Source organism: Pseudorca crassidens, chromosome 16 (assembly GCF_039906515.1).
Source record: "Pseudorca crassidens isolate mPseCra1 chromosome 16, mPseCra1.hap1, whole genome shotgun sequence".
NCBI classification, from domain to species: domain Eukaryota; kingdom Metazoa; phylum Chordata; class Mammalia; order Artiodactyla; family Delphinidae; genus Pseudorca; species Pseudorca crassidens.
The window spans coordinates 82,162,303-82,188,450 of NC_090311.1; the positions used below are offsets into that span (position 1 = coordinate 82,162,303).

Consider the following 26,148-nt stretch of genomic DNA (forward strand, 5'->3'; position numbering starts at 1 on the left):
TAGCATGTAAAACATGTAAAATACGCAAATGTGAACATTTTTATGCCCACGTATATAAGTATAGAGAATATATGAGGGGAAAATATTCGAGCTTGGAATTCTGGTGTAAAACTGCAGTCGCTGTAACATATTGCATACTCCTGCTTCTAAGGCTGAAGAACCTCAAATTTCACAGTTCTCATTAATGAAGTAATAGCATAAGTTACACAGGCTCAGACTTGGTAGAATGCCACAAATTACCATTATAAATGATATAATTTTAGGGACAAGAAAGATCTCAGAGACTTCCCATTTAGCCGTCCTGGGTGTGGGAACAGAAAAGGATCAGAATCAGCTGGGGAGGTGTCTGTGGTGTGGAGGCGGGGGGGGGGGGGGGGGGGGGGGAGTGCGGAAGGGGAGGAGAGAGGAAAGGGGGAGAGGGGAGGGAGGGCGTCCTCAGAACAAGAACCTGCAAGGCAGAGCAGCACGTATGTATCCTTTGAAAACCTTGCCAGCTGCGATCATCTGCAATCCTTCCACGGTTCTGTAACTGCAGGATCAAGCTCACACTTCTTAACACACGAGCCAGCCATACAAAGACCTAGTTGCCTCAACAAGCTATGACATCTCATGGCTCCCACAGCTTTGTTCAAGTCACCTCTAAGAATGGCATTCCTATCAAACACCGGAGCATCTGTTATATGCGTGCTATTGTGGTATGTGTTGGGGATATGCCTTGTCTAACCAAGACAGACACAGCCTCTTTTGTCCGTAACCCTGTGCATGGTGGTCCCAGTTGTTGAGACGGGGCACTTACAAATGGCCGTTCGCCACCGTTCACCTGGAAAACCCTCGGCCATCAACCACAGCTTCTGTACACCTCCTCTGTGTACCATGTCCAGATTCTCCCTTTAACGCAGGACCAAAACGGTCACCTTCTCCGCTAAGCCTTTAGGGAATCCTCATCACATTTTCATCTAGAATACGTCAATAAACTTGTCTTTGGTGTCTCCCCTACAAGATTGTGAGCTCCCTGTCATGTGTCTTACACATTTTCGTATTCCCAGTCCTTCAATCATTGTTTGTGGAGTGAAAAAATAACTTACTAAATGAAGCCACTTCTTGAGCCCTGTTGATGACAGCTCTCCAATATTCACAGTCTAAAGCTCCAACTTCTCCCAATCTGGTCTAACTCAATGTCTAATCCAGTGGTTTTTAACCCAGGCTTCACATTAAAATAACTCGGGGAACTTAAAATATTGATGCCCAGGCCCCCCTAAAGATTCTTGATTAATTTGGTCTGGGAGTGGTACCTGGGTTATCAAAAGTATTTTTGAAAGTACTCTAAGCGATTCCTACATGCAGCCAGGGTTGAGCGTTACGGCTCATTAACTGGCATTCCCTACGCCGTGCTGGAGAAGTATTTACCATCATAAAATAAATACTCACCCAGGAGCACGATACAATGAGGAGGCCAAGTGAGAAGAATGACGTGAACGATTGTCCCCCTATCTTACTTTGCAGAGTGGGCCTCTCCTTATTGCTAGTTAAACAGGCCTCTCCTTGTACCTCCCTTTCAACTGCTCTGGTGGATCCATTCATTCAACAGTTACTGACAGCCCCAAACATACAGGGCACTGTTCTACAGGCTAAGAACACGGCATGAACAAGGTGGACAAGGAACCCTGAGGGAGCTGAAGGAAAGATGGACAACAAATACACAAGGTAAGTTCACTTAGGGACACCACCAGTAGCATGCTGGTAACGTGCAACTATGGGAGAGCCCTGATTTATAGCATCTGCTAGTTTCTGGGGTATACACGCTCCCACCGTGGCAGATTTCAAGCTACCAATATGACCTCACTGAATGTGGAGCTGGGAGGAGATGCAAGGAGCCACCGTTCTCTAGGATTTCCACCTTACAGCGTGACAGATGGAAATAACTTCAAGAGCATGGATAACAGGAAAATTTAGTAAAATAATTAGGAAGTGCTGAGTTCTGAGTATTCTTTTTTTTTTTTTTTTTTTTTTGCGGTACGCAGGCCTCTCACTGTTGTGGCCTCTCCCGTTGCGGAGCACAGGCTCCGGATCTGCAGGCTCAGTGGCCATGGCTCACGGGCCCAGCCGCTCTGCGGCACGTGGGATCTTCCCAGACCGGGGCACGAACCCGTGTCCCCTGCATTGGCAGGCGGACTCTCAACCACTGCGCCACCAGGGAAGCCCATCCTCTTCCTCTTTATCAGTGAAAGGCATCCGCCCAGTTGCCAGATCGCAGAGACGGGAGTCAAGTTCAGACTGTGGCCTCTTCCTTAGCTACCACATTCAACTGTCCTGAATAACACACTAACTCACCCATCTCCCTCCTCCCCAGACTCACGGCCACTGCCTCACTGCAGGCTTTCGTCACCTCCCTGGATTACTGCAACAGCGTCCTAACTGACCTCCACGCTTCAGATTCCTCCGGTATCAGATTCCTTTCTCCAACGAATTCCCTTTCTACAGCCTCTGCTTAAGTATCAATAATAAAGGTTACCCACATAATCATGCCAGAAACCTAGTAGTCTTCTTAGACTTTCAAAAATACAAATCCAATCATCCTTAAATGGTGTCCCATAGAATGAAAATTTTATCCTGAAAGGCGTTTAAACATATAAAATTCCTTTAGGAAATATCCTCTGCCTACTTCCTTAGTTTCGTTTCTCACGTCCCCTTTATTCTACCCTTACCTATCTTGGTTCCCCCACACATGCCAAGGAGTGGTCTTCTTACACTGATGCCTACGACAGTCTTCCTCTCCCTCACCTCCCATTCATACCTCAAAATCTCAACTCAGGTGTCACATTCTCTGAGAAGCCTTCTCCAAGTCCCCAGACAGCTCAGGCCCTCCTTCCCAGCCCTCCCACAATATACTGTGCATGCTTCAATCACTGGGCTTATCTCACTTAGCTGCGATTACTCCTTTATTCTCATGACATCCTTTGAGGTCCTTAAAGGCAAGGGCTGGATCTTTAACCTCCATATCTTGCACACTGAGAATACTGACTAGGACACTGTAAGTACCTACAGCTGCAACGTCTGCTGCAAGCAGCAGTATCTTAAATATCTCCAAGACTAGATTAGAGTTTTGCACAATAAGAGTGTGGCCGAGGAATGAAATAAGGACAGTCTGAAACAGTAAGAAAAAGTTCAGGTTAACATGAAAGTTAAAAGACTGCTGTCATAAGAGGAGTGAGGGTGGCTGGCCAGCTTCAGAAGCAGTAACGGCTTACATGCAATTAACTGCTTTAGTTTTTCACGTGAAAAAGGTGACCAAAGTCTTATCATTGGTGAATGGGGCAATAAAAAACCAACTCTTTCCTTTAATACACACGTGGAAAATTGCTGTAATTCACAAACCAGTTGAGGGCTGAAAAAAACTACCCATGGGAAGTCAGAGCTACACAGCAACCCTCTTTTCCTACGTTTTGAGGTTGAACTATTTCACCACTGCACTGTGCGGTGAGGTCAATGAAGAGAGAGGTCCAAGTGATAAACCTTGGGAAAGTGGACAATTAGCAGCCATCATAAGCCCAGAGCTCTTGACAGCAAGGGAACAGAAGTTTCCCCATGCTCCACTGGTCTCCCAATTTGAAGGTAGCCATAGGTATATACATTCTTTTCTGAAACTGAGTTTTTTGTTTATCTTGCTCTTGTGTTTTCCCTGTTATGACCCTCCTACATAAATTAACATTATATTTAAGCCAGAACACTGGTAACATGACTTTAAAATGCATTCTTTTATTTCCTCCTAAGGTAGATAAAACTTAATTTGGTTTAAAAAAAAAAGTCAATTGCCCCAGGGTTGTGAAATACTGAGAGCTACAAAGCTTCCACCTCGTAATTTCTTCATGACAATTCTGAGTGACCAACATTCCGTCGCAAAAAAGACCGGTTAAAATCAGAAGAGGCGGTTGGGGGGTGAACTGGAGAGAGGCCGGGGGGCATTAGCTCTCTTCCAAAATGACTTGTGGAAAAAGTACAGTGATGGGCAGAGGACAGAAACACAATACAAATTTCCAGAACTCCAAATCTTCTTAGATGATAAACGTAAAGTCTTAGAAACTCAATGCCCACAGACAAGCCAAATACTTTTTTTCCCGGGAATATCACAGCTGCAAAAGAGCGGGGTGGGGAGCCACGGGCTACCTCAAGCTGAGTCAGACCCGCAGGTTCCTCGGGTTCGACCGAAAAGTAGCCCAACACGCCTCGCAAGAGATGGAGAGACTCCAATTCTCCCCGCCTCGTTCCCGTGTCAGGGGCGTTCTGAAGGCCCAACGCCTGGTGGAGGGGAAGGGAAGGAACGAGCGGGAGGGAACCAGCGGAACCATCACCAGGAGAAACTTCTAAAAGCACACGGACATTCCCACACGCAGCGATACCCGTTGCCCTAGAAACCAAATCAAGCACCTAATCCCTCCTGCGGGGGTGGGGAGGAGGCTCGGACCCACTCTTCCGGGCCCTGGGTCGCGGCCCGGAGGAACCCGGGACCAGGAGAAGGGGGTCCTCTCCCGCGGCCCCGCCCCGGCCTCGCTCCCCCGGGCGCATACCGAGTAGAGGAGCACGACAGCGCCGGGACTGGTGGAGCCGACGGAGAAGCAAGAGCTAGACGAACTGGAAGAATCCATGCTGCGGCCGCTGTCCCGGGCGTGGCCTGGGATTCTTAGCTAAGCGGTGGTTGGGGTGCTGCTGGGGGCGGTTCTTCCGCGCGGGGCGGCCCGACCTCGCCTAGGGCGGCAGCACCCTCCGCGGCCCCTCCGCAGGACCCCGGGTGTCGCCATCTTAACCAGGACGGAAGCCGCGCGGGGACCTGCAGCGCGCGCGTGCGCAGCATATCGGAACCCGGAAGCGGGTGCCGGGCCGCTGGAGTCTCGCGCGCTCTTCGCTGTCCCGCTACGACCGGCCGGGCCCCACGATGGCGCAGGAGCCAGCGCTAGACGCCTCCGCTCCTCCCGGTTCTCAGGCCCTTCTGGACGTTCTGCTCCAGAACCTCTACGACTTTGGTGAGTACGGGCCTTCGGAGCCCACGTGGAGAGCGGACTTGAGCAGCCCGGAACTGGGCCGGCCTCCGCGACTAAAGGTTCTTGAACGTCGAGCACCTTTCAGCTCGTCCGACCCGGTTCTGACAGTGGGTCCCCCACTCGCTTTTGTCGGAGATCACCCTCCCCCGCGACCGGAGTCTGTTGAGCGTTTTTTATGAATTAAATCTCCTAGCTCGTCCCTCGGTGGGGACCGGCTTGCGTGTCGGAAGCACCAAGGCTTTCAGACTTACCGGGGAGGTGTTCGCAGGACCTCGGGCTCTCGAAATAGCACCCCTTTTCCCCGAATCGCTTTCCTCCGGGAAGCCTCCTTTCCCCACGCACCCCCTTGACCCGCCTGACCCTCGGGCATTGGTGCCACCTTGTCATGTGGGGATCTCATGCTTCAGTGTGTCCCCTGCCAAGGACTTCGGGGGGTGGTTTCACAGGAAGCTCTTCATGACCTGTCATCCCTAAGTTGGCTGACTTATGTTCTCCTTCCTTTATCTTGACTGGGGAAGAGGAAGGTAAAAGAGCTTATCGTTAAAGATTGGCAACTCCTGGCACTTCGGTAGAGAGACCGTTACACACACTCTGAAGAATTTGCCCCAGGGAAGGTGACATCCTTTGTTCCTGCACCAAAGATAATCGTTAGGCATTAGTGCCTTTAAAGGCCAAACGTATTTCTTAAATTTGTAGCGTGATGTTGCTATTTTATTTTGGAGCCATTGCTCAAAATTCTAAGCTCATTACACAGTAAAAATAATAGTTAAAATCGTATTGAGAGCTTACCATACACTCCATGCTTTGCAGGTATATACTCGTTTAATTTTCACAACAATCCTATGAAATAGATGTTGTCATTAATACCATTATTACAAGACAGATCCCATTATTGTAGAAACAAGCACTAAAGGTTAAAAACTTGAAGTTCACCCAGTTAGTAATTTTCAGAGCTTGGGTTCCAAGCCCTACACTCTCTGGCTCCAACCCCTGCACTTGTTATCGACTTGAACTGTGGACAGGGCATCTCTGTGCCCTTGGGAATGTCGGAAGACAGAGAAGACTTAGCCTCTGACCTTGAGAAGTCCTAGAGGAAAGGTATTCTGCAAAATCCTAAATATAGTTCGTGTTAACACAGCCTGGAAATTATGCTTGGAGCTCTGACGGCATGGGCTGTATCTACTCATTTGTATATGCCTAATGCCAAAGGTTAGTCGACTCTTAATACATATTTACTGAATAAAAGACTGAGAAAATAGACAAACATAAATAGCTAATGTTTGGAGAGCTCTGTAATAGTCATACTGTCGGTGAGTCGTTAGGCCTAGAGTTCTTGTCAGAACCTTCAGGTGACTGGTCAGAGTTTGAGCAGCTGAAAGAAGGGGGAGGTGTGGAGATTTAGTTGAAAGTAAAGGCATTCAAATTAAGCCAGTTGTCTTAGGTTCATCTTAATTCATAACCGTGAAAGGAAATAGGAAGACCGCGGTCCCCACCTGTGACCCTAGAAAGTGTTAAAAAGAAACACTGGGGCTTCCCTGGTGGCGCAGTGGTTGAGAGTCCGCCTGCCGATGCAGGGGACGCGGGTTCGTGCCCCGGTCCGGGAAGATCCCACATGCCGCGGAGCGGCTGGGCCTGTGAGCCATGGCCGCTGAGCCTGTGCGTCCCGAGCTTGTGCTCTGCAACGGAAGAGGCCACAACAGTGAGAGGTCCGCGTGCCGCAAAAAAAAAAAAAAAAGAAACACTGGCTGCAGTGGCAGATGTACTAACATTTTTATTACAAAGTGTGAGCCAACGGGGATTACCAGTTTCTGGGGTATTGTGATGATGACACTTACAGTCAGGACCAACGTGAGGACTAAAGTAATTGTGCTAGTAAGAGTCAAAGACGTAAATATAGTTACCTGGGAAAAGATGACTGTGCACTTTGGATTCTATAAATTGTGCAAATACGACCCTCTTGGAAGAAAAATAGTTTTTGTCTTTGTGTGTATTTCTGCATGTTTATAGCTGTGGCACCTGTACACGTGCATTCGCGTGATTTGGTATTAGTGATAGCTAAAACACAAAATGTTTATTTTTCCTTTTGTGTTTGAACGAACAGGAGAGACGGAAGATGAAGCAGAGCAGAAAAGGATCAGAAAGAAAACAGAGAAGAAAAGAGATATGGGGACCCCAGGGGCCTTGGTTGCAGAGCCAGATCTCCAACCTGGATCTCTTGTCAGAGGCCAGAGGAAGAGCGCTTCCAGCTTCTTCCAGGAACTCCAGGAAGAGCTGCAGGGTGTTCCCGCCGTGACCCCTGGTGGTTTCCCTTCAGGACCTGTAGTCTCTAGTTCTGCAGTAGCCCCCTCTCCCCTGAGGAACGACAGGGAACCAGTAGAAGTGGTGGAATTTCACAGCAGAAGTAGAAAAAGAAAACAGAAGCCCGATCAAGACGAGAACACAAAGGTAATGAACTGGGCTTCGTGGTGAAAACCCTGATGTTGCCCTGCCACTGTTCTAGGCCCTGGGAACAAAAGGCAAAAACTGCTTTCTCTCAAGGAACTTGCATTCTGATGGAAAGCAGTGTGACTGCTGAGCAGCAATCTCAGGCTGAACTTGGAAGTCTGACTCCGAATTCAGTCTCTGAGAGAGGCATGGCTGCTTATCCAAACTTTTTCACAAGTTTTTGTCCAATTCATTGCAAAAATCCAGACGTCACGTATCTGTTGCTTTCCCCATGTCCTGTACACTTTTGTCTGTCATAAAAAGAAAGAGGATTGTCTTAGTTTCCTGGGGCTGCTGTACAGAAATGTATTCTTTCCAGTTCTGGAGGCCAGAAGTCCAAATCATGTTGTTGGCTGGGCCACGCTCCCTCTGCCGGGGGAGGGTCCTTCCTTGCTTCTTCCAGCTTCTGGTGGCTGCAGAGCTCTGGGCTCTTCCTCTGTCTTCACATGGACTTCTTCCTGGTGTCTGAGTCTCAACTCTCCTGCCTTTCTCTTAGAAGGACACCCGTCATTGGATTTAGGGCCACCCTAAATCTAGGATGGATCTTATCGTGAGATCCTTAACTTAATTACACTCCAAAGATGCCTTTTCCAAATAAGGTCACATTTGCAGATTCCCGGGGATTAGTGCATGGACATTTCTTTTTGGAGACCACGATTCAACCCACTACAAAGACAGTTAGGCTTGCGTATTCTTGATGAACATGTGAACACGTGCTAGTGACTGGTGTTTACCACATCTTTTCTAGAATTTAGTTAGTACTTTATGTCAAGCTCACCAGCATCTCTTCCTCAAAGATTATTAATGCATTCTGTAACCATATCTACCTTTATTTTAGGATTCTAGGTCAGCTTTCCAATTCTTACAGTATCCAAATACTGGGGCAATGGGAACTGTTACAGGCAGACCAAGAAATGGATTCCTTTGGCCCTTGCAGCCAGAGCCCCCAAGCCGGCCAGCCAGGGAGCTTCCAGAAAGACTGGTATTACCACAGAGTACCGCAGTGAGCCAGACATATTAGTATTTTCTCTGTGCCATGATGTGAAGAAGGTTGGAAAGCACTGTTGTGCAATACAATTATGTGTTTGGAGAATTTAACTGACATAAAGCGTCTAGGTACCCTCCCTTGTTTCCTCAAAGGTCTCGGTCTTCACTTTCTGCTTAGACTCAACTCGTGTTCATCTTTCTGGAATAGAGAGTTTTCTTTCTAATAGAAAGGACAAAAAAGTTGGCATTGAATGAGTCTGCATCTCCCTATCTCTTAATAATGGAACATGTGTAGCAGGCTGTTATTCTTCTTTCTGCTCCAAAGAATCCCTTTTCATTGTAGTTGGCTTTTCTCAGGAACCTCAACTCGTTTTACATTTTGGACTTCCTCAACTTGATGAAATTTTTAGCTTCCTTGGTGGTTCTCCCCTTTTCTTTCTTTCTTTTTTTTTTTTGTTTTTAATTGGAGTATGATTGCTTTACAATGTTGTGTTAGTTTCTGCTGCACAGCCAAGTGAATCAGCCATACGCATACACACATCCCCTGCCTCTTGGACCTCCTCCCCCCAGCCATCCCACCACACTAGGCCATCACAGAGCACCGGTCTGAGCTCCCAGTGCCTTACAGCAGGTTCCCAGTAGCTAGCTATTTTACACATGGTAGTGTATTTATTGTCAAACCTAATCTCCCGATTCGTCCCACCATCTCTTTCCCCCCCATATGTCCACATGTCCATTCTCTACGTCTCCCTTTCTATTCCTCCCCTGCAACTAGGCTCATCTGTACCATTTTTCTAGATTCCACATATATGCATTAATATACGGTATTTGTTTTTCTCTTTCTGACTTAACTTCACTCTGTATGACAGACACTAGGTCCATCCACATCTCTACAAATGACCCAATTTCATTTCTTTTATGGCTGAGTAATATTCCATTGTATACATGTACCACATCTTCTTTATCCATTCATCTGTCGATGGACACTTAGGTTGTTTCCATGTCCTGGCTGTTGTAAATAGTGCTGTAGTGAACATGGGGGTACATGTGTCTTTTTTTTTTTTTTTTTTTTTGCGGTACACGGGCCTCTCACTGTTGTGGCCTCTCCCGTTGCGGAGCACAGGCTCCGGACGTGCAAGCTCATCGGCCATGGCTCACGGGCCCAGCCGCTCCGTGGCATGTGGGATCTTCCCGGACTGGGGCACGAACCTTTGTCCCCCACATCGGCAGGCAGACTCCCAACCACCGCGCCACCAGGGAAGTCCCTACATGTGTCTTTTTGAATTACAGTTTCTCAGTAATGGGATTGCTAGGTCATATGCTAGTTCTATTTTTAGTTTCTTAAGGAACCTCCATACTGTTCTCCACAGTGGCTGTATCAATTTACATTCCCAACAGTGCAAGAGGGTTCCCTTTTCTCCACACCCTCTCCAGCATTTGTTGCTTGTATATTTTTTGATGATGGTCATTCTGACCGGTGTGAGGTGATACCTCATTGTAGTTTTGATGTGCATTTCTCTAATAATTAGGGATGTTGAGCATCTTTTCATGTGCCTCTTGACGCTCTGTATGTCGTTTTTGCTGAAATGTCTATTTAGATCTTCCACCCATTTTTTTTTTCCACCCATTTTTTGATTGGGTTCTTTGATATTGAGCTGCATGAGCTGTTTGTATATTTTGGAGATTAATCCTTTGTCTGTTGCTTGATTTGCAAATATTTTCTCCCATTCTGTGGGTTGTCTTTTCATCTTGTTTATGGTTTCCTTTGCTGTGCAAAAGCTTTTAAATTTAATTAGGTCCCATTTGCTTATTTTTGTTTTTATTTTCAGTACTCTAGGAGGTGGGTCATAAAAGATCTTGCTGTGATTTATGTCAAAGAGTGTTTTTCCTATGTTTTCCTCTAAGAGTTTCATAGTGTCCAGTCTTACATTTAGGTCTTTAATCCATTTTGAGTTTATTTTTGTGTATGGTGTTAGGGAGTGTTCTAATTTCATTCTTTTACATGTAGTTGTCCAGTTTTCCCAGCACCATTTATTGAAGAGGCTGTCTTGTCTCCATTGTGTATCTCTTTGTCATAGATTAGGTGACCATAGGTGTGTGGGTTTATCTCTGGGCCTTCTGTCCTGTTCCATTGATCTATATTTCTGTTTTTGTGCCAGTACCATACTGTCTTGATTACTGTAGCTTTGTAGTATAGTCTGAAGTTGGGGAGCTTGATTTCTCCAGCTCTGTTTTTCTTTCTCAACATTGCTTTGGCTGTGCGGGGTCTTTTGTGTTGCCACACAAATTGTATAATTTTTGTTCTGATTCTGTGAAAAATGCCATTGGTAATTTGATAGGGATTGCATTGAACCTGTAGACTGCTTTGGGTAGTATAGTCATTTTCACAGTCTCAGTTCTTCCAATCCAGGGGCATGGTATATCTCTCCATCTATTTGTGTCATCTTTGATTTCTTTCATCACTGTTTTATAGTTTTCTGAGTACAGGTCTTTTGCCTCCTTAGGTAAGTTTATTCTTAGATATTTCATTCTTTTTGTTGTGATGATAAATGGGATTGTTTCCTTAATTTCTCTTTCTCATATTTCGTTGTTAGTGTATAGGAATGCAAGAGATTTCTGTACGTTAATTTTGTATCCTGCAACCTTACGAGATTCATTGATTGTTCTAGTAGTTTTTTGGTGGCATCTTTAGGATTCTCTATGTATAGTATCATGTCATCTGCAAACAGTGACAGTTTTACTTCTTCTTTTCCAATTTGTATTCTTTTTATTCCTTTTTCTTCTCTGATTGCCATGGCTAGGATTTCCAATACCATCTTGAATAATAGTGGCGAGAGTGGACATCCTTGTCTTGTTCCTGATCTTAGAGGAAATGCTTTCAGTTTTTCACCATTGCGAATGATGTTTGCTGTGGGTTTGTCGTATATGGCCTTTATTATGTTGAGGTAGGTTCCCTCTGTCCCCATTTTCTGGAGAGTTTTTTATCATAAATGGGTGTTGAATTTTTTCAAAAGCTTTTTTTGCATCTGTGGAGATGATCATATGGTTTTTATTCTTCAGTTTGTTATATGCTGTATCACATTGATTGATTTGCGTATATTGAAGAATCCTTCCATCCCTGGGATAAATCCCACTTGATCATGGTGTATGATCCTTTTAATGTGTTGTTGGATTCTGTTTGCTAGTCCTTTGCTGAGGATTCTTGCATCTATGTTCATCAGTGATATTGGTCTGTAATTTTCTTTTTTGTAATATCTTTGCCTGGTTTTGGTATCAGGGTGATGGTGGCCTTGTAGAACGAGTTTGGGAATGTTCCTCCCTCTGCAGTTTTTTGGAAGAGATTGAGAAGCATAGATGTTAACTCTTCTCTAAATGTTTGATAGAATTCACCTGTGAAACCATCTGGTCCTGACTTTTGTTTGTTGGAAGATTTTTAATTACAGTTTCAATTTCATTACCTGTTCATTGGTCTGTTTATATTTTTTAATTCTTCCTGGTTCAGTCTTGGAAAGTTGTACCTTCCAAGAATTTGTCCATTTCTTCCAGGTTGTCCATTTTATTGGCATAGAGTTGCTTGTAGTAGTCTCTTATGATCCTTTGTAGTTCTGCGGTGTCAATTGTAATCTCTCCTTTCTCATTTCTGATTTTATTGATGTGAGTCCTCTCCCTTTTTTTCTTGATGAGTCTGGCTTAAGGTTTATCAATTTTGTTTATCTTCTCAAAGAACCAACTTTTAGTTTCATTGATCTTTGCTATTGTTTTCTTCGTTTCTATTTCATTTATTTCTGCTCTGATCTTTATGATTTCTTTCCTTCTACTAACTTTGGGTTTTCTTTGTTCTTCTTTTTCTAGTTGCTTTAGATGTAAGGTTAGATTGTTTATTTGAGATTTTTCTTGTTTCCTGAGGTGAGCTTGAATTGCTATAAGCTTCCCTCTTAGAACTGCTTTTGCTGCCTCCCATAGATTTTGGATCGTCGTGTGTTCATTGTCATTTGTTTCTAGGTATTTTTTAAATTTCTCCTTTGATTTCTTCTGTGATCTCTTGGTTATTTAGCAGCGCAATGTTTAGCTTCCATGTGTTTGTGTTTTTTACGGTTTTTTTTCCTGTAACTGATTTCTGATCTCGTAGAGTTCGTCGGAAAAGATGGTTGATACGATTTCAGTTTTCTTAAATTTTCCAAGGCTTGATTTGTGACCCAAGGTGTGATCTATTCTAGAGAACGTTCAGTGTGCACTTGAGAAGAAAGTGTATTCTTCCGCTTTTGGGTGGAATATCCTATTATAAGTATGAATTAAGTCTGTCTGGTCTCTTGTGTCATTTAAAACTTGTGTTTCCTTATTTATTTTCTGTCTGGATGATCTGTCTATTGGTGTAAGTAGGGTTTTAAAGTCTCCCCACTATTACTTTGTTATGGTTGATTTCCCCTATTATGGCTGTTAGCATTTGCCTTATGTATTGAGGTGCTCCTATGTTCAGTGCATAAATATATATAATTGTTTTCTTCTTGCATTGATCCCTTGATCATTATGTAGTGTCCTTCCTTATCTCTTGTAACAGTCTATATTTTAAAGTCTATTTTATCTGATATGAGTATTGCTATTCCAGCTTTCTTGTGATTTCCATTTGCATGGAATATCTTTTTCCATCCCCTCACTTTCAGTCTGTATGTGTCCCTAAGTCTGAAGTGGGTTTCTTGTAGACAGCATATATGTGGGTCTTGTTTTTGTATCCGTTCAGCCAGTCTGTGTCTTTTGGTTGGAGCATTTAATCCATTTACATTCAAGGTGATTATCGATATGTATGTTCCTATTACCATTTTCTTAATTGATTTGTGTTTGTTTTTGTGGGTCTTTTTCTTCTCTTGTGTTTCCTGCTTAGAGAAGTCCCTTTAGCATTTGTTGTTAAGCCGGTTTGGTGTTGAATTCTCATAGCTTTTGCTCGTTTGTAAAGCTTTTGAGTTCTCTGTGAAATCTGAATGAGATCCTTGCTAGGTAGAGTTGTCTTGGTTGTAGGTTTTTCCCTTTCATCACTGTAAATATATCCTGCCACTCCCTTCTGGCCTGCAGAGTTTCTGCTGTGAAATCAGCTGATAACCTTACGGGGATTCCCTTGTATGTTATTTGTTGCTTTTTGTTGCTGCTGTAATATTTTTTCTTTGAATTTAATTTTTGTTTGTGTGCTTAATATGTGTGTTTCTCCTAGGGTTTATCCTGTATGCAACCCTCTGTGTTTCCTGGACTTGGGTGACTATTTTGTTTCCCATGTTAGGGAAGTTTTTGACTATAATCTCTTCAGATATTTTCTCAGACCCTTTCTTTTTCTCTTCTTCTTCTGGGACCCCTGTAATTCGATTGTTGGTGCATTTAATGTTGTCCACAGGTCTCTGAGACTGTCCTCAGTTCTTTTCATTCTTCTTTCTTTCTTCTGCTCCCTGGCAGTTATTTCCACCATTTCATCTTCCAGCTCACTTATCCGTTCTTCTGCCTCAGTTGTTCTGCTATTGATTCCTTCTAGAGTATCTCTAATTTCAGGTATTGTGCTGTTCATCACTGTGTGTTTGCCCTTTAGTTCCTCTGGGTCCTTGTTAAAAGTTTCTTGTATTTTCTCCATTCTGTTTCCGAGATTTTGGATCATCTTTACTGTCATTACTCTGAATTCTTTTTCAGGTAGACTGCCTGTTTCCTCTTCATTTATTTGGTCTTCTAGGTTCTTACCTTGCGCCTTCATCTGTAACGTAGTTTTTGTTGTCTCGTTTTTATTTATGGGTGGGGCTGGATTCCTGTCTTACCGGTTGTTTCGCCTGAGGCGTCCAGCACTGGAGTTTGCAGGTAGTTGGGTAGAGCTGGGTCTTGGTGCCCGAGATGAGGACCTCCCGTCTCCGGGAGGCTTCACTCCAATTAATATTCCCTGGGGTCTGAGGTTCTCTGTTAGTCCAGCGGTTTGGACTCGGCCCTCCCACCACAGGAACTCAGGCCTGACCCCCAGCCTGGGAACCAAGATCCTGCAAGCAGTGTGGCACGGCAAAAGAAAAGAAAAAAAAAGGAGTGGTACAATAACAAAGCATAAAAAATAAAATAAAATTAGAAAGATAAAAAATACATTAGGAAAAATAAAAATAGAATTGAAACAGCTACAACAAGGTAAAACAGAACCACAAGAGAAAAAAGAAAAAACAAAGAGGAAAAACAGAAAGGCCGGGAAGGGCCTTGGCTATGGCGGGGGCAGAGCTTAGGGGGGGAGGGGTGGTGGGAGGTGGACCTTAGGTGGGGGAGGGGTTTAGGGCGGGCCGGGGCCTCAGGCTTCGCACCTGAACTCTGCTGGGGGAGAGGCAGCGTGGCCCTAGGGGGCCTCCGGAGTGTGCAGTTCTGGGGTTTGGAGGTCGGGCCCTCAGTGAGGGTGTGTGGGTGGCGCTTAGGCTCAGCGTAGCTGGAGGGCGTCTTGGAGTGGGTGTAGAGGCGGGGCCCCGGGTGGGGGGCAGGGGCGGGGCTTGGGCTCTGTGCTGCCGAGGGAGCCTCAGAGGCCGGGGGATTAGGCCCCGGAGCCCAACAGGCTCCTTGGCGCCCGAGTGGGCAGGGAGAGCACTGGCCGCGCTCCCTTCCGTTCCTCCGCTCCCCTGAGGGTCTCCCCTGTCGGTGCTGAACCCCTAACCATGGGTGGGCTCCGTGGAGGCGGGGAGGGGAGAAGGTATGAGAACTCCTTCCCTCCTCCAGCTGCCCCTCAGGGGTGCCGGTCCTGGAGGTCCGGCCTTTACTTCTGCTCCCCCTTCCCCCCCCAACTCCCTCAGGACCCGTGCGGCTGGAGGGGGCCTCGGTGGGCAGAGGATCAGGCCCGGGATCTCAGCTGGCTCCCCGGGGCCCAAGTGGGCAGGGGAAACCTGGCCACGCTCCCTTTTGATCCTCTGCCCACCCAACCGTCCCTCCCCTTTCCCCTCCAGGCGTGGGATCCTTTCCCCTCCCCCAGCCGCCCCTCGAGTCCAGTCCCGCCTCCACTTCTCCTCCCCCTTCACTTCCCCGCATGCCCCACGTTCTGCCCCCTTAGGTGTCCTTGGTCCCCCACCGGTGCCTGGTAGGTGCCCTAGTCGTGCGGAGACACAAACCCCGCGTCCTCCTAGTACACCATCTTGACCCTTTTCTCCTTTTTAAAGTTTATCTTCTGAAAATGTGAATGTGTCTGGCTAAGGAGACAGTATATGTGGACACAGTAAAAACACATACGCCCATAAAAAGACTTTAGAATGTTGACATTGCAACATATAAATAACTGCAAATTAATATAGAGCTAGTTGTTATGGCATATCCTGGGTATAGGGCATGCCAGGCAAAGGATAGACCATTGGAGTAATTAAGACACATAGTGCTCTGCTAAGAGTTTGTGCAACATGGGAACAGGTACATGTGGCCCCTGCTCTCTGAAGACTTACAAGTCACCGTAGGACAGTGCAGACATGGGGTCCGCAAAAATACGTGATCAAATAATGGTAGCCTCCATTGACCAGTCGTGCAATCAGCTGGCCGTCTTTGAAGTTTTCTTTTTATTTGTTTTCCTTTTATTTCTCCATTTATGCGGCTCCCCCCACTAGTCGAGTCTCCATGTGAGTTCCTGTTGCCCTCTGTTGTCTGAAGTATTCTCGAGAACACAAGAGGTACTGGCAAGTAAATGACCTTCTTTTCCCAGAATTTAGGCTTGTGCAATAAACAATGATTAAACTACATAGTGTATTGAAACAGATTTTCGTAGGTGTGATATGACGATTTATAATAAGAAATATTAAATATTTGTCCCTATTTCTGGCACAGAGCTAAAACCCTTGGAATTTCTTAAGCGATGAGAACAGTAAAGGTGTCTTCTGTTGTGTTAGTGAAATGACTTGGAAAGCGTCCTTGAATGGGGACTGCTTGCCAGGAGAACCAACCTTGTGATTAGAGAACCTATGCCCTGACTTCTGGGGAGGGCAAAGGGGCTAGTTGCCAGTGGCCAACGATTTACTCAATTATGCCTATGTGACGAAACCTCTGAGACTCCAGAAGGACGGGGTTCGGTTTGGAGAGCTTCCAGGTTGGGAGAGTGGAACCTGGAGAGGGTGTGGAAGTTCCTCGCCCTTCCCACGAGCCTTGCCCTCTGCATCTCCTCCATCTGGTTGTCCCTGAGTTATGTCCTTTTAGAATAAGCTGGTGATCTAGGAGGTAAACGGGTTTCTTGAGTTCTGTGATCCACTCTAGCAAATTAGTTGAACCCAAGGAGGGGGTCATGAGAACTTCCAGTCTGTAGGCGGTCTGTTAGAAGTACTACAGGTAACAACCTGGGCTTGCATTTGGCCTCTGAAGTGGGGACGGTATCGTAGGACTGAGCCCCTTCACCTGCGGAACCTGTGCCATCTCTGGTAGATAGTGTCAGAGTAGCACTGAACTGTAGGACACCTGACTGTGTGGGACCGTTGCTCCCTTGTGTGGGAAACCCTTCCCCCTGCATCGGAGTTGTTGACCAGAACCCCTTTTAATGGACTTATCTGGGAACTTGGTCACCATTTGTTTAATATTTTACCCATTCCAGATAGCTGACCTACAAGTGAACTTCCTGATCATGTCCCATTTGTAAAGCTCTATAGATGTAGTCTGCCCAGAAATCTTATTCATTCATTTATTCCACAAATAATTGGGTGCTTACTCTTTGCCAGGCCCAGGAGATCCCACAGTAAACAAGGTACAGCCATCTTCTCTCATGGAGTGTATGGTTTACTGGTGGATTGGGCAAACCCTGGATAAATTAATATCAATAATATACTTAAAAAGAGCTATAAACCCTCTGAAGGAAAGATACAGGGTCCTGAGAGTAGCAGGCAGAACTTCCTTTAGAGCCAGTGGTCAGAGGTGTCCGAGGAGGTGACTTGAGGCTGATGCTCTGTTGCAGGGTGCTGGGGAAGGAGAGAGCAGAGTAATGCAGGGGAGGGAAGCTGCCTTGCAAATGCCCTGAGCTGTAGAGAGGCCTGCGGGGTTCCAGGAGCCAGAAGACAAGGGGGAGGGGGACGGAGGGGGGAAGGTGTGGGCTGTTGGAGAGACAGGCTGAGGCCAGCCCTCACCAGGCCTCGGAGACATGGGGCCTTTGGAGTTAGTTTAAAGCACATGGAAAGCCACCAGAGAATTTAAGCAAGGGCGTGAAGTGATCTGATTTATATTTTAAAAAGATGGCTCTGGCCCCTGCGTGGTAAATGGATCATAGGTGAGCAGTAGCCAGAGGCATGAGGGGACCGAGTGAGGATTACTGCAGGGGTCCAGGTTCAAAATGGGGTGGCCTGGACTTGTGATTTGAGGATTGAGTGGATGAACTCACTCTTTAATGAGTGCAAGGCTGCCTATAAGGAAGAAAATTCCTGTGCTCTTAAGAAATGAAAGGGTCAAGTGTAGCTTAAAATGATCCAAGTATTGTCTGGCCTTCAGAGGTGTGTCTGATCGATGTGATTTTTCCACCCCTAACACTGGTCCATCTCATGAACCTTATGGCCTCCACAGAAAAGAGACAAGAAAGATATAGTAGAAATAATAGAACAGTGTACTGTAGGTCAGAAGGGACGCCTGGATCCTGTGGCCTGGACTGAGGTACGCATACACTGCTTCTGAACATGTAAGGAATTGCTGAGTAAAGATTTACCAGTATTTCCTGAGTGCTTACTGTGTACTAACCGTGATTATTTACATTCATTAACTAGTTCGGTATCTCATTAGGTCTTCACAGCGTGACCTGTCTTCATTTCGCAGAAGAGGTTGACGCCTAGAGAGGTTGAGCTCTTTGCCTGCATTTAAGCAGGTACCCCACCATCCCATATCTGCAGTTCCAAAACCCCAGAGCTTTAGAAAGCACAAGCTAGGTTGTTTTTTTAAGTTTGGCGCAAATTTATTTGGCAGTAAAACCCGACCTGAACTGAAGTGAGGCTTAAGAGTTATTTCTGTTGGTTCCATTGGGCGTGAATATTCATAGGCATTGCTGCAGAAACGTGAATGCGCTTAATTACGGGTTGCTGTCTTGGACAGTATTCAGTATATTCACAGCATCACCATCTGAATTGTCTCAGGGTTCCAGATGAAGGACTGTGGATGTGAAATAAGTGCTAGAGCTCAGGTTCAGACCCCAGACTTTCTGGCTTAAAAGCTGTGTGCCCAGCTACTACACAAGCGAGAGGGAATGTAGGTTAGTTAGGCTGTTTGTCTCTTGAGGAACACAAGTGTACTGCACCAGAAGCTTCACTAGACATAAAGACATTCTGTCAAGTTATTGCCCCAGGTTCTTGTGTTTTTTTTAATGTTTATTTTATATTTTATTATTTATTTATTTATTTTTGGCCACGCCCCATGGCACATGGGATCTTAGTTCCCCGACCAGGGATCCAGCCTGCGCCCTCTGCGTTGGAAGCATGGAGTGTTAACCACTGGACTGTCAGGGAAGTCCCTGCCCCGGGTTCTTACTGCCCTCATAATCTCTGCCGTACCCCAGGGCTGCCCTGAAGTCCATCACCCTTTAGCTGTACCATGTCCCCTACTGTTTAGTATATCGAGTGTCAGATAGGTATTAAGAAGAAAGTAATCTAATTGAAATAATTTACGCTCAAGAAGATACGAAAAAATTTCTCAATATTCCCAGAACTGCTGGCATAAATTAAAAAGAGAGTGTTTATTTACCCAACTCTTTTCTAATTGGACAAAGTTTGGACAGGGTAACTAATAGAAGAAAAATCTTAACCAGTGCAGTAGAAAATACTTTTGGTCAGCAAGTCAGCCCATGAGAAAGTTCACTGAGTCTGGTACTCAGTCTGAGTCTGCTTCTTATAGCTTGCTTTCTTCTTCACTACCTAACAGACAAGTTCTCACAGTCTCCAAACGTTTCTCTCTCTCGTGTGTGGGACAGTGAGGCTTTATCAGTCAAGATGGGTGAGACAGTGGTTCCATAACAAGTAGTCCCTACATCTCAGTGGTTTAAAGGCAGAAGTTAATCTTGTTCTCATGTTACGTGTTCATCAGGATTGTCAGGGCAGGCGGCTATGATCCATGCCGTCCTGTTCTAGGGGCCCAGGGTGATAGGGGCTCCACCATTTGGTGGAGAAGGGGAGTAGATGAAGCCTTTTTTTTTTTAATTTATTTTTTATTTTTTGACTGTGTTGGGTCTTTGTTGATGCGCGCGGGCTTTCTCTAGTTGTGGCGAGCAGGGGCTACTCTTTGTTGCGGTGCATGGGCTTCTCAGTGCAGTGGTTTCTCTTGTTGTGGAGCACGGGCTCTAGGGCATGTGGGCTTCAGTAGTTGTGGCTCACGGGCTCAGTAGTTGTGGCTCATGGGCTTAGTTGCTCCGCAGCATGTGGGATCTTTCCAGACCAGGGCTCGAACCCGTGTTGCCTGCACTGGCAGGCGGATTCTTAACCACTGCACCACCAGGGAAGTCCCGATGAAGGCTCTTAGAGGTTTCATGTGGAAGGGGCATGCTTCCGTCTGCTCACACTTTGGCCAAAACAAGTCATGTAGCCGTGCCTAACTTCGGGTAGGCAGCAAAGCCCAGTTCTCCTGTGAGCCTAGAAGTGGAGGAGGACCCGGTATTACCTGTAGGCACTAGTGCCCCCTACCACAGTGAGGGTAGGGGAAAGAAGACGGGAGACCACTGATTATTTCTAAATGCAGGTGCTGCATTGTGAATACTGTACTAAAGTGGTTTTAAAGCTAAAAGGAGAAACTAAAGTGAAGGTGGTGGTGGGGACCATGCTGATAGACTCAGCATCATGATAATTATCCAAGAATTTTTTCTGTAAAGAAGGATCTGTTGCCGAACCAGGTCCATTTGCCCGACGTGCAGCAAGCCAGACGCCTAGATGCCGAGGTTTACAGTTTATTCAGGAGGCAGCCAAGTGAGGAGATGGGAGAACAAGTCTGAGATCCGCCTCCCAACAGCGAGGGGGCTGGGGTCTTTATGGGATAAGCATGGTGGTCTTAGGAGTGGGGAAGGGTGATCGGAGGAAGGGGAAAAGGTGAGGTAATCGGTGTTCTATGCAGGCGTATCTGGGTCACAGGCGTCTGTGTTCAGAATGGAGGTGCTCAGCGTGATCGGAGCTTTCTGGCCCCTGACCTCAAAAGGCCCTTCCTCGGACACCTGCGCAGGCCCATTTTAGGGCTGATGACCCGGCCAGCCTTAGCCAGCTCGCACGGGGCAGGAGCTGACTCCAAATTCCTGCAAAACAACTAGGCTACGAGAAGCTGGGTAGGTATGCAGTTAAAGAGAGGGGAAAGGAAAGAACAAAATAACTAAAGCGAGCTTAACCAGTGAAGGCAGGTTACAAGCAGAAGGGTTTTAACAAGCCATTCCCCTGTCCGTTGCTCTCCGCACAGACCCGGCCCCTCCGAGCCAGAGGCCAGGACTGCTTTTCTAGATGCTGCACGGCTGGGATGGCCTGAGGTTGAGTAGAGACCGCTGTCCTTGGCCAGATTTGACAATAGTTTCCTTGAAGTCTCAAACTTCTGGTCAATTCTATGGATTGGTAACCACAGCCAGGGGATATATTGATGCAAAGAGTCACATATTTTGATGGCATTTCCAGTATCATTATTTTCTGTGGGGAATTATAAACCCAGTCTCCATCATTTCTAGAAATCTGATGTTCCTGAAAGAAATTTTCAACTCAAGAGAGTTTAAGAGAGTTAGCCATTATTCCAGTGGCTGGATAGGAGGGAAGAAAAGAGGGAATTCTCCCTCCCTCCCTCCCTCCCTCCCTTCCTTCCCTCCCTTCCTTCCCCTCCCAGCTTGTGGGATCTTAGTTCCCTGACCAGGGATTGAACCCCGGGCCATGGCAGAGAAAGCGCTAAGTCCTAACCACTGGACCGCCAGGGAGTTCCTGAGAATTATTTAAATATGACCTTTTTACCCTCTAAAATTCTGCTCGGTTATCCTTTTCTAAACCCCCCACCATACAGAGTTTCCCACATTTGGTGTGTGAGATACAGACATTGGTCTCTCTCTTACTCTCTTTTCTTTTTTAGTTTCTCGTCAGTCTTTTCTTAAACTTTGAAACCTTAAATTTATTTTCTCTGTTTATCTTCCATTAGCTGTTAATTAGGCTTCTGTGCAACAAGCATGTATTATTGTTTGTTATTTAGGCATCTGGGCCAGTTTCAAGGCTTTTAAAACATGAGTATGCTCTTGGTATGATGAATGCTATAAGGAACAGATGACCTTATTAATAAGAATGTTTTCTTTTCCTTTTCAGACCAAAACTAGTATCCTCGAGAAAGATGTGGATATACAAGAATTTAACTTAGAAAAGGTACGTGCTTTGAAATTCTTAATTTTTTCAGCTTTGTAACAAAAATGCATATGTTTACATGTTGTCCAATGGTTGGGGAAATGGTGGAGCACATCACACTACATTTACTTGATTCAACATTGTGCAGTCGTTTAAAACATGTCGGTTTTGTGACTACAGTGTCAATGATACAATGGTAAGTAGGAAAAGCAAGGATGTGTGTGTTCTGTGGTTGTGACTAGGTTTTAAAAATGTGTGAGAGAGACTTCCCTGGTGGTCCAGTGGTTAAGACTCCACCCTCCCAATGCAGGGGGCCCGGGTTCGATCCCTGGTCGGGGAACTAGATCCCACATGCATTTCACAACTAAGAGTCCACGTGCCGCAATGAAGGTCCCACGTGCCGCAGTGAAGGTCCCACGTGCCGCAGTGAAGGTCCCACGTGCCGCAATGAAGGTCCCACGTGCCGCAACTAAGACCTGGCGCAGCCAAAATAATACATAAATAAATAAATAATAATAATAAAAATTTTAAAATAATGTGTGAGAAAAAAGACAGGAAGTAATCCAGCTGCCGAGAGTGGGTATTGGTGACGTTTTCTCTTCTACAATATGTTTTTAAAGAAAGAACATGGACCTGTGTTTGAAGCTGCTGTGATAAAGGGTTTCCACGTGTGAGTAGATGTATTTGGGAAGGTACTTTTAGTTGTTGCCTTTATGGGTAGTAGCTTGTTTTAGGGCACATCCTAAAGTACAGCAGAGCTCTGCGGGTCACCCTCGTTTTGTCACTAATTTGTGTGGAGATAAGTCTTTGCTTCGACTGCCTGCATTCAGTGTGGGAGAATGGCGTGGGGAGGTTATGGACCTTTGTGAGAGACTCCACAAAGCTGCTTAAACCACACCGTGACAGCACTCTTGCGAGGTGTAGCCCCTGCAGGTCCTCCATAAAAGTGCTGGGCGTGTAGCCCATCGTGTCTGGCAGGCAGCACTCCTAGGGCTGTGTTTCCTCTGTGGAGTTTCTGGAAGGCACTTGGGCCTGACTGTGCTTTGTGTCTGCAGGCTCGTTTGGAAGTGCACCGGTTTGGGATCACAGGTTATGGAAAAGGAAAGGAGAGAGTCCTGGAGCAGGGACGCGCCATTATGCTGGGCGCTAAGGTGAGGGCTGCTTCTGCCTCCCACCCGCAGACGGGGTGCAGCAAAGGGGGGCGCCCCGGGCAGGGCAGGGCGGGGGCAAAGGCCAAGTCAGAAATGATGCTTGGTGTTCTTTCTCATTTCAGCCTCCCAAAAATAGTTATGTGAATTACAAGGTTTTGCAGGAGCAAATCAAAGAAAAAAAGTCTGCAAAGGAAAAAGTAAAGAGAACGGTAGGTGTGATAGCCTTTTCTTAAACTAGAACAGAAAGGTGGTTGCAATTTGCTGGACCCCGCTGCTTGGAAAGCAGTCTAGACAGCAACAAATCTAGAGTTAGATGACTGTTCTTACCCTCTCTTCAAGTCAGCTACATTTTGTGATACCAGCCACATAATCTGACTTATTTACCTGAAAGGTTTGCTTTGAAATAGCAAACTCCTGTTCAGGTACTGGGAGCTACTTTGACCTTTTCCCTATATGCAGTCATTTTTTTTTTTTTTTTTTGCCTTTTACATTATATACAACACACGGGCTTCTGAAAAACCACAAGGGGAATAGATGTTACACTCCCTCCCTTTCGCCTAAAATGGAAGATTTGACATTTCTCCTGTCTGTTTTCTCTGAATGGCCTTTCACAGTCTTGAAAGGGTTTTAGGATGAAACTTTGTATAATTAACATGCCTACTTGAAAAAAATATTAAAAATAAATGATATCTCTGTGGCTTTTGGTCACAAACCTCTTGCCTTTTTTTTGAATCTCCATTACTGATACATATGTTTTCTTTAATTGTGAAATCAGGCCCAGGACACAGATATTTTCAAGAAAAAGAAGAGGAAAGGACAGGAAGACAGGTGAGTGATACCATCAGGTACTCGGGTAGAATGATTTGGATAAATCCATTGGTTAGTTCTGAACATGATACCTTGAATTGATGTGGTGTTTCAAGCCTGATACAGTGGTGCACTGTCTCTCCTGATCCTAAGTCAGCCCTTGAGGGGGGAGACAGGATTCAGTAAATTGTCCAAGATCAGACAACTCCCTCAGGATTGAACTAGGAACCTTCTCCAGTCTCCCATTTTCAAAGACCAGACATGTGCAGTGACTAGTGGAAAAGCTGAGGCTGACGTTTCCAACAAGACCTCTGTCCCCTCCTAAGAGAGCCTGTGCTGCCTGCACTTGCATGACCACATGAGGCAGAGCACCGTGGTTTGAGTAATGGAGCGTTGATTTTGTGCCATTCTGCTTGCTTCTTAGCTTTTGCTCAAGTACCTTTTTCTCTCTCCTCAAATTACTGTTTCAAAATCTACTTTTGTCTTGAGCTTTTTCTTGGACCCCTAGCGAGCTTGCACATGCTGGAAGGTGGTCATCTCTTCTGGTTGTGTGGTCTGTCAAGGGCCCACTGTGCGCCGGCACATAGGTGTCTAGGTGTTGGGCGCACAGCCATGATCACACTGAGAGTCCCCGCCCTGGAGGAGCTTATATTTTAGGGAGGGAAACACAGCAAAACATCTAAACAGATAAGTAAGGGCATGTCAGGTCCTGTCAGGTTTTGTGAGGAGGTTGAAATAGTGCATCGTGAGAGAACGTCACTGAGGGTGGGCTGGTGTGTCGTTCTAAGGAGGCCGCATCTGAGTCGAGAACTGAGTGGGGAAGATCCGGAAAGATCTGGTAGCTGAATATTCAACGTGGAAGAAACCAGTGCAAAGGCCCTAGGGCAGGAGGCAGTTGGCATGTTCAGGGACGCAGGAAGCTAGTGGTGCTGCAGTGGGGCGGGGGCCTTGCATGGGAGGGGCCAGGAGGTTGCAGGGCCAGACCTCGGTGGCCTGGTTGGTGGTGCTGAAATCCTTTTGTATAAGCTTAACTATAGTACCTTCCTCTCACTTTAAATGTAGGAAATCCAAAAAGAAGAAATCGGCTCCCAGTATTTTGTCAAGTGGACGGATTGGACAGGTTGGAAAATTCAAAAATGGGACACTGATTCTGAGCCAAGTTGATATCAAAAAAATAAATTCTTCCAGAGTGGCTAAATGAAGTACTTTATAAAATAAAGAGAGAAATGGGAAGGTGCCAGTGTACCGAAACTGGACCCCTACACGACTTCCAGATTATTCTTATTTATTTCATATTTCATAGACTGCTCTTTTATTTTAGGGAACAGAATCAAATTGAAATAATAAAATTTCTATCTGCTGAAGTGTCTGATTTTTTTTTTTTTTTTTTTTTTGGTGATAACCATGTTGGGCCACAACTGTAATGTGAATCTGAAGTAAAACTGAAACCGTGTAACTCAGACTGGGACTTGAACCCACAGGCTTCCAGCTGAGGTCACACACCTGGTCTCAGGACTTCATGAAGCTCAGGGTCTTGGTGTCTCATCGCAGAAAGAATTCAGCGAGAGACAAAGTGACAGATGGGGAAGAAGTGGATTTATTTAGAGACACACACTCCACAGACGGCGTGGGCCATCTCAGAAGGCGAGAGTGGCACCAGGGTCTGGGGTTGTCCGTTTTTATAGGGGTGGGTCATTTCACAGGCTAATGAGTGGTAGGAGTATTCCAGCTGTTTGGGGGAAGGGGCGGGGATTTCCAGGAACTGGGCCACCGCCCTCTTTTTGACCCTTGTGGTCGCTCTTGGAACTGTCATGGCGCCTGTGGATGTGTCATTTAGCTTGCTGATGTGTTACTGTGAGCATATACTGAGGCTCAAGGTCTAGTGGAAGTCGACTCGTCCGCCATCTTGGACCCATTTGGTTCGAATCAGTTTGTATTGTGTCCTCGGGCTATGTCATTCTTTCAAAGGTTGTGCCCTGCCCCCTTCCCTCCTGTTTCAAAACTATTGAGAAGAATGTTTTAATATTCTCCATCAAGGTTCACTCGAGTTTCACTTTCACTGGTGTTTTGTGCATTTGCTTGTAGATATTTCATAATTTTACGGATTTGTAGATGCTAATAATTAGCTTAAAATTGCTTTTTAATTTTCTAAAAATGATTTAATGTTACTATATCATCAAAGAACTAAGAATGTGATCATTTGTCAGTTGTTTTGTGGGAAGAGCATTTTCGATTTTCAGCCAAAGTGTATAAACTCTACTTTGTAAGAACTTGTATAAATAAAATACAACTTTTGTGGTAAAAATGACCATGACTATTAAATAACACAACAGATGAGTTAAGCAAGTGTTATCTCCTTCTAAGTCATCACCTGGGGTAATCATACGTATATTTTAAAATAATATTGCCCTT

General features: G+C 45.6%; 2 protein-coding genes across 4 annotated transcripts in view; one reads left to right on the top strand and one right to left on the bottom strand.

The window, feature by feature from the left end:
- The window catches only part of GNPAT (glyceronephosphate O-acyltransferase), a 30,816-nt gene extending 26,026 nt beyond the window's left edge, over positions 1-4,790 (bottom strand). For both annotated transcript variants that reach the window (XR_010936057.1, XM_067711105.1), the window contains exon 1: positions 4,566-4,790. Coding sequence is in view for 1 of the 2 variants with exons in the window: in XM_067711105.1 (XP_067567206.1) it covers positions 4,566-4,643 (78 nt within the window). In the remaining variant the exon portion in view is untranslated. The remainder of the gene's footprint in view (positions 1-4,565) is intronic.
- Positions 4,791-4,801: 11 nt separating this feature from the next.
- C16H1orf131 (chromosome 16 C1orf131 homolog) lies at positions 4,802-25,100 on the top strand. Of its 2 annotated transcripts, none has more exons than XM_067711106.1 (7): positions 4,802-5,018; positions 7,138-7,481; positions 16,088-16,150; positions 21,743-21,799; positions 22,399-22,448; positions 22,834-22,929; positions 23,052-23,096. In XM_067711106.1, exons 1-7 carry the CDS (start codon positions 4,931-4,933, stop codon positions 23,071-23,073), a joined length of 720 nt encoding a protein of 239 aa, XP_067567207.1. In that variant the 5' UTR covers positions 4,802-4,930; the 3' UTR covers positions 23,074-23,096. The 2 variants fall into 2 exon arrangements, with proteins under 2 accessions (XP_067567207.1, XP_067567209.1); XM_067711108.1 differs by lacking the exons at positions 16,088-16,150; positions 22,399-22,448 and adding exons at positions 23,705-23,757; positions 24,799-25,100 and having other exon boundaries at positions 4,849-5,018; positions 23,052-23,138.
- The last annotated feature ends 1,048 nt before the right edge of the window (positions 25,101-26,148 follow it).

Bases quoted from the DNA above. Each gene is read 5' to 3' on its own strand.
- C16H1orf131 (XM_067711108.1), top strand. From the start codon at position 4,931: ATGGCGCAGGAGCCAGCGCTAGACGCCTCCGCTCCTCCCGGTTCTCAG. The intron at 21,800-22,833 runs GTACGTGCTTTG...TTGTGTCTGCAG, and splicing joins AAGAATTTAACTTAGAAAAG to GCTCGTTTGGAAGTGCACCG. The intron at 23,139-23,704 runs GTAGGTGTGATA...TTGTGAAATCAG, and splicing joins AGGAAAAAGTAAAGAGAACG to GCCCAGGACACAGATATTTT.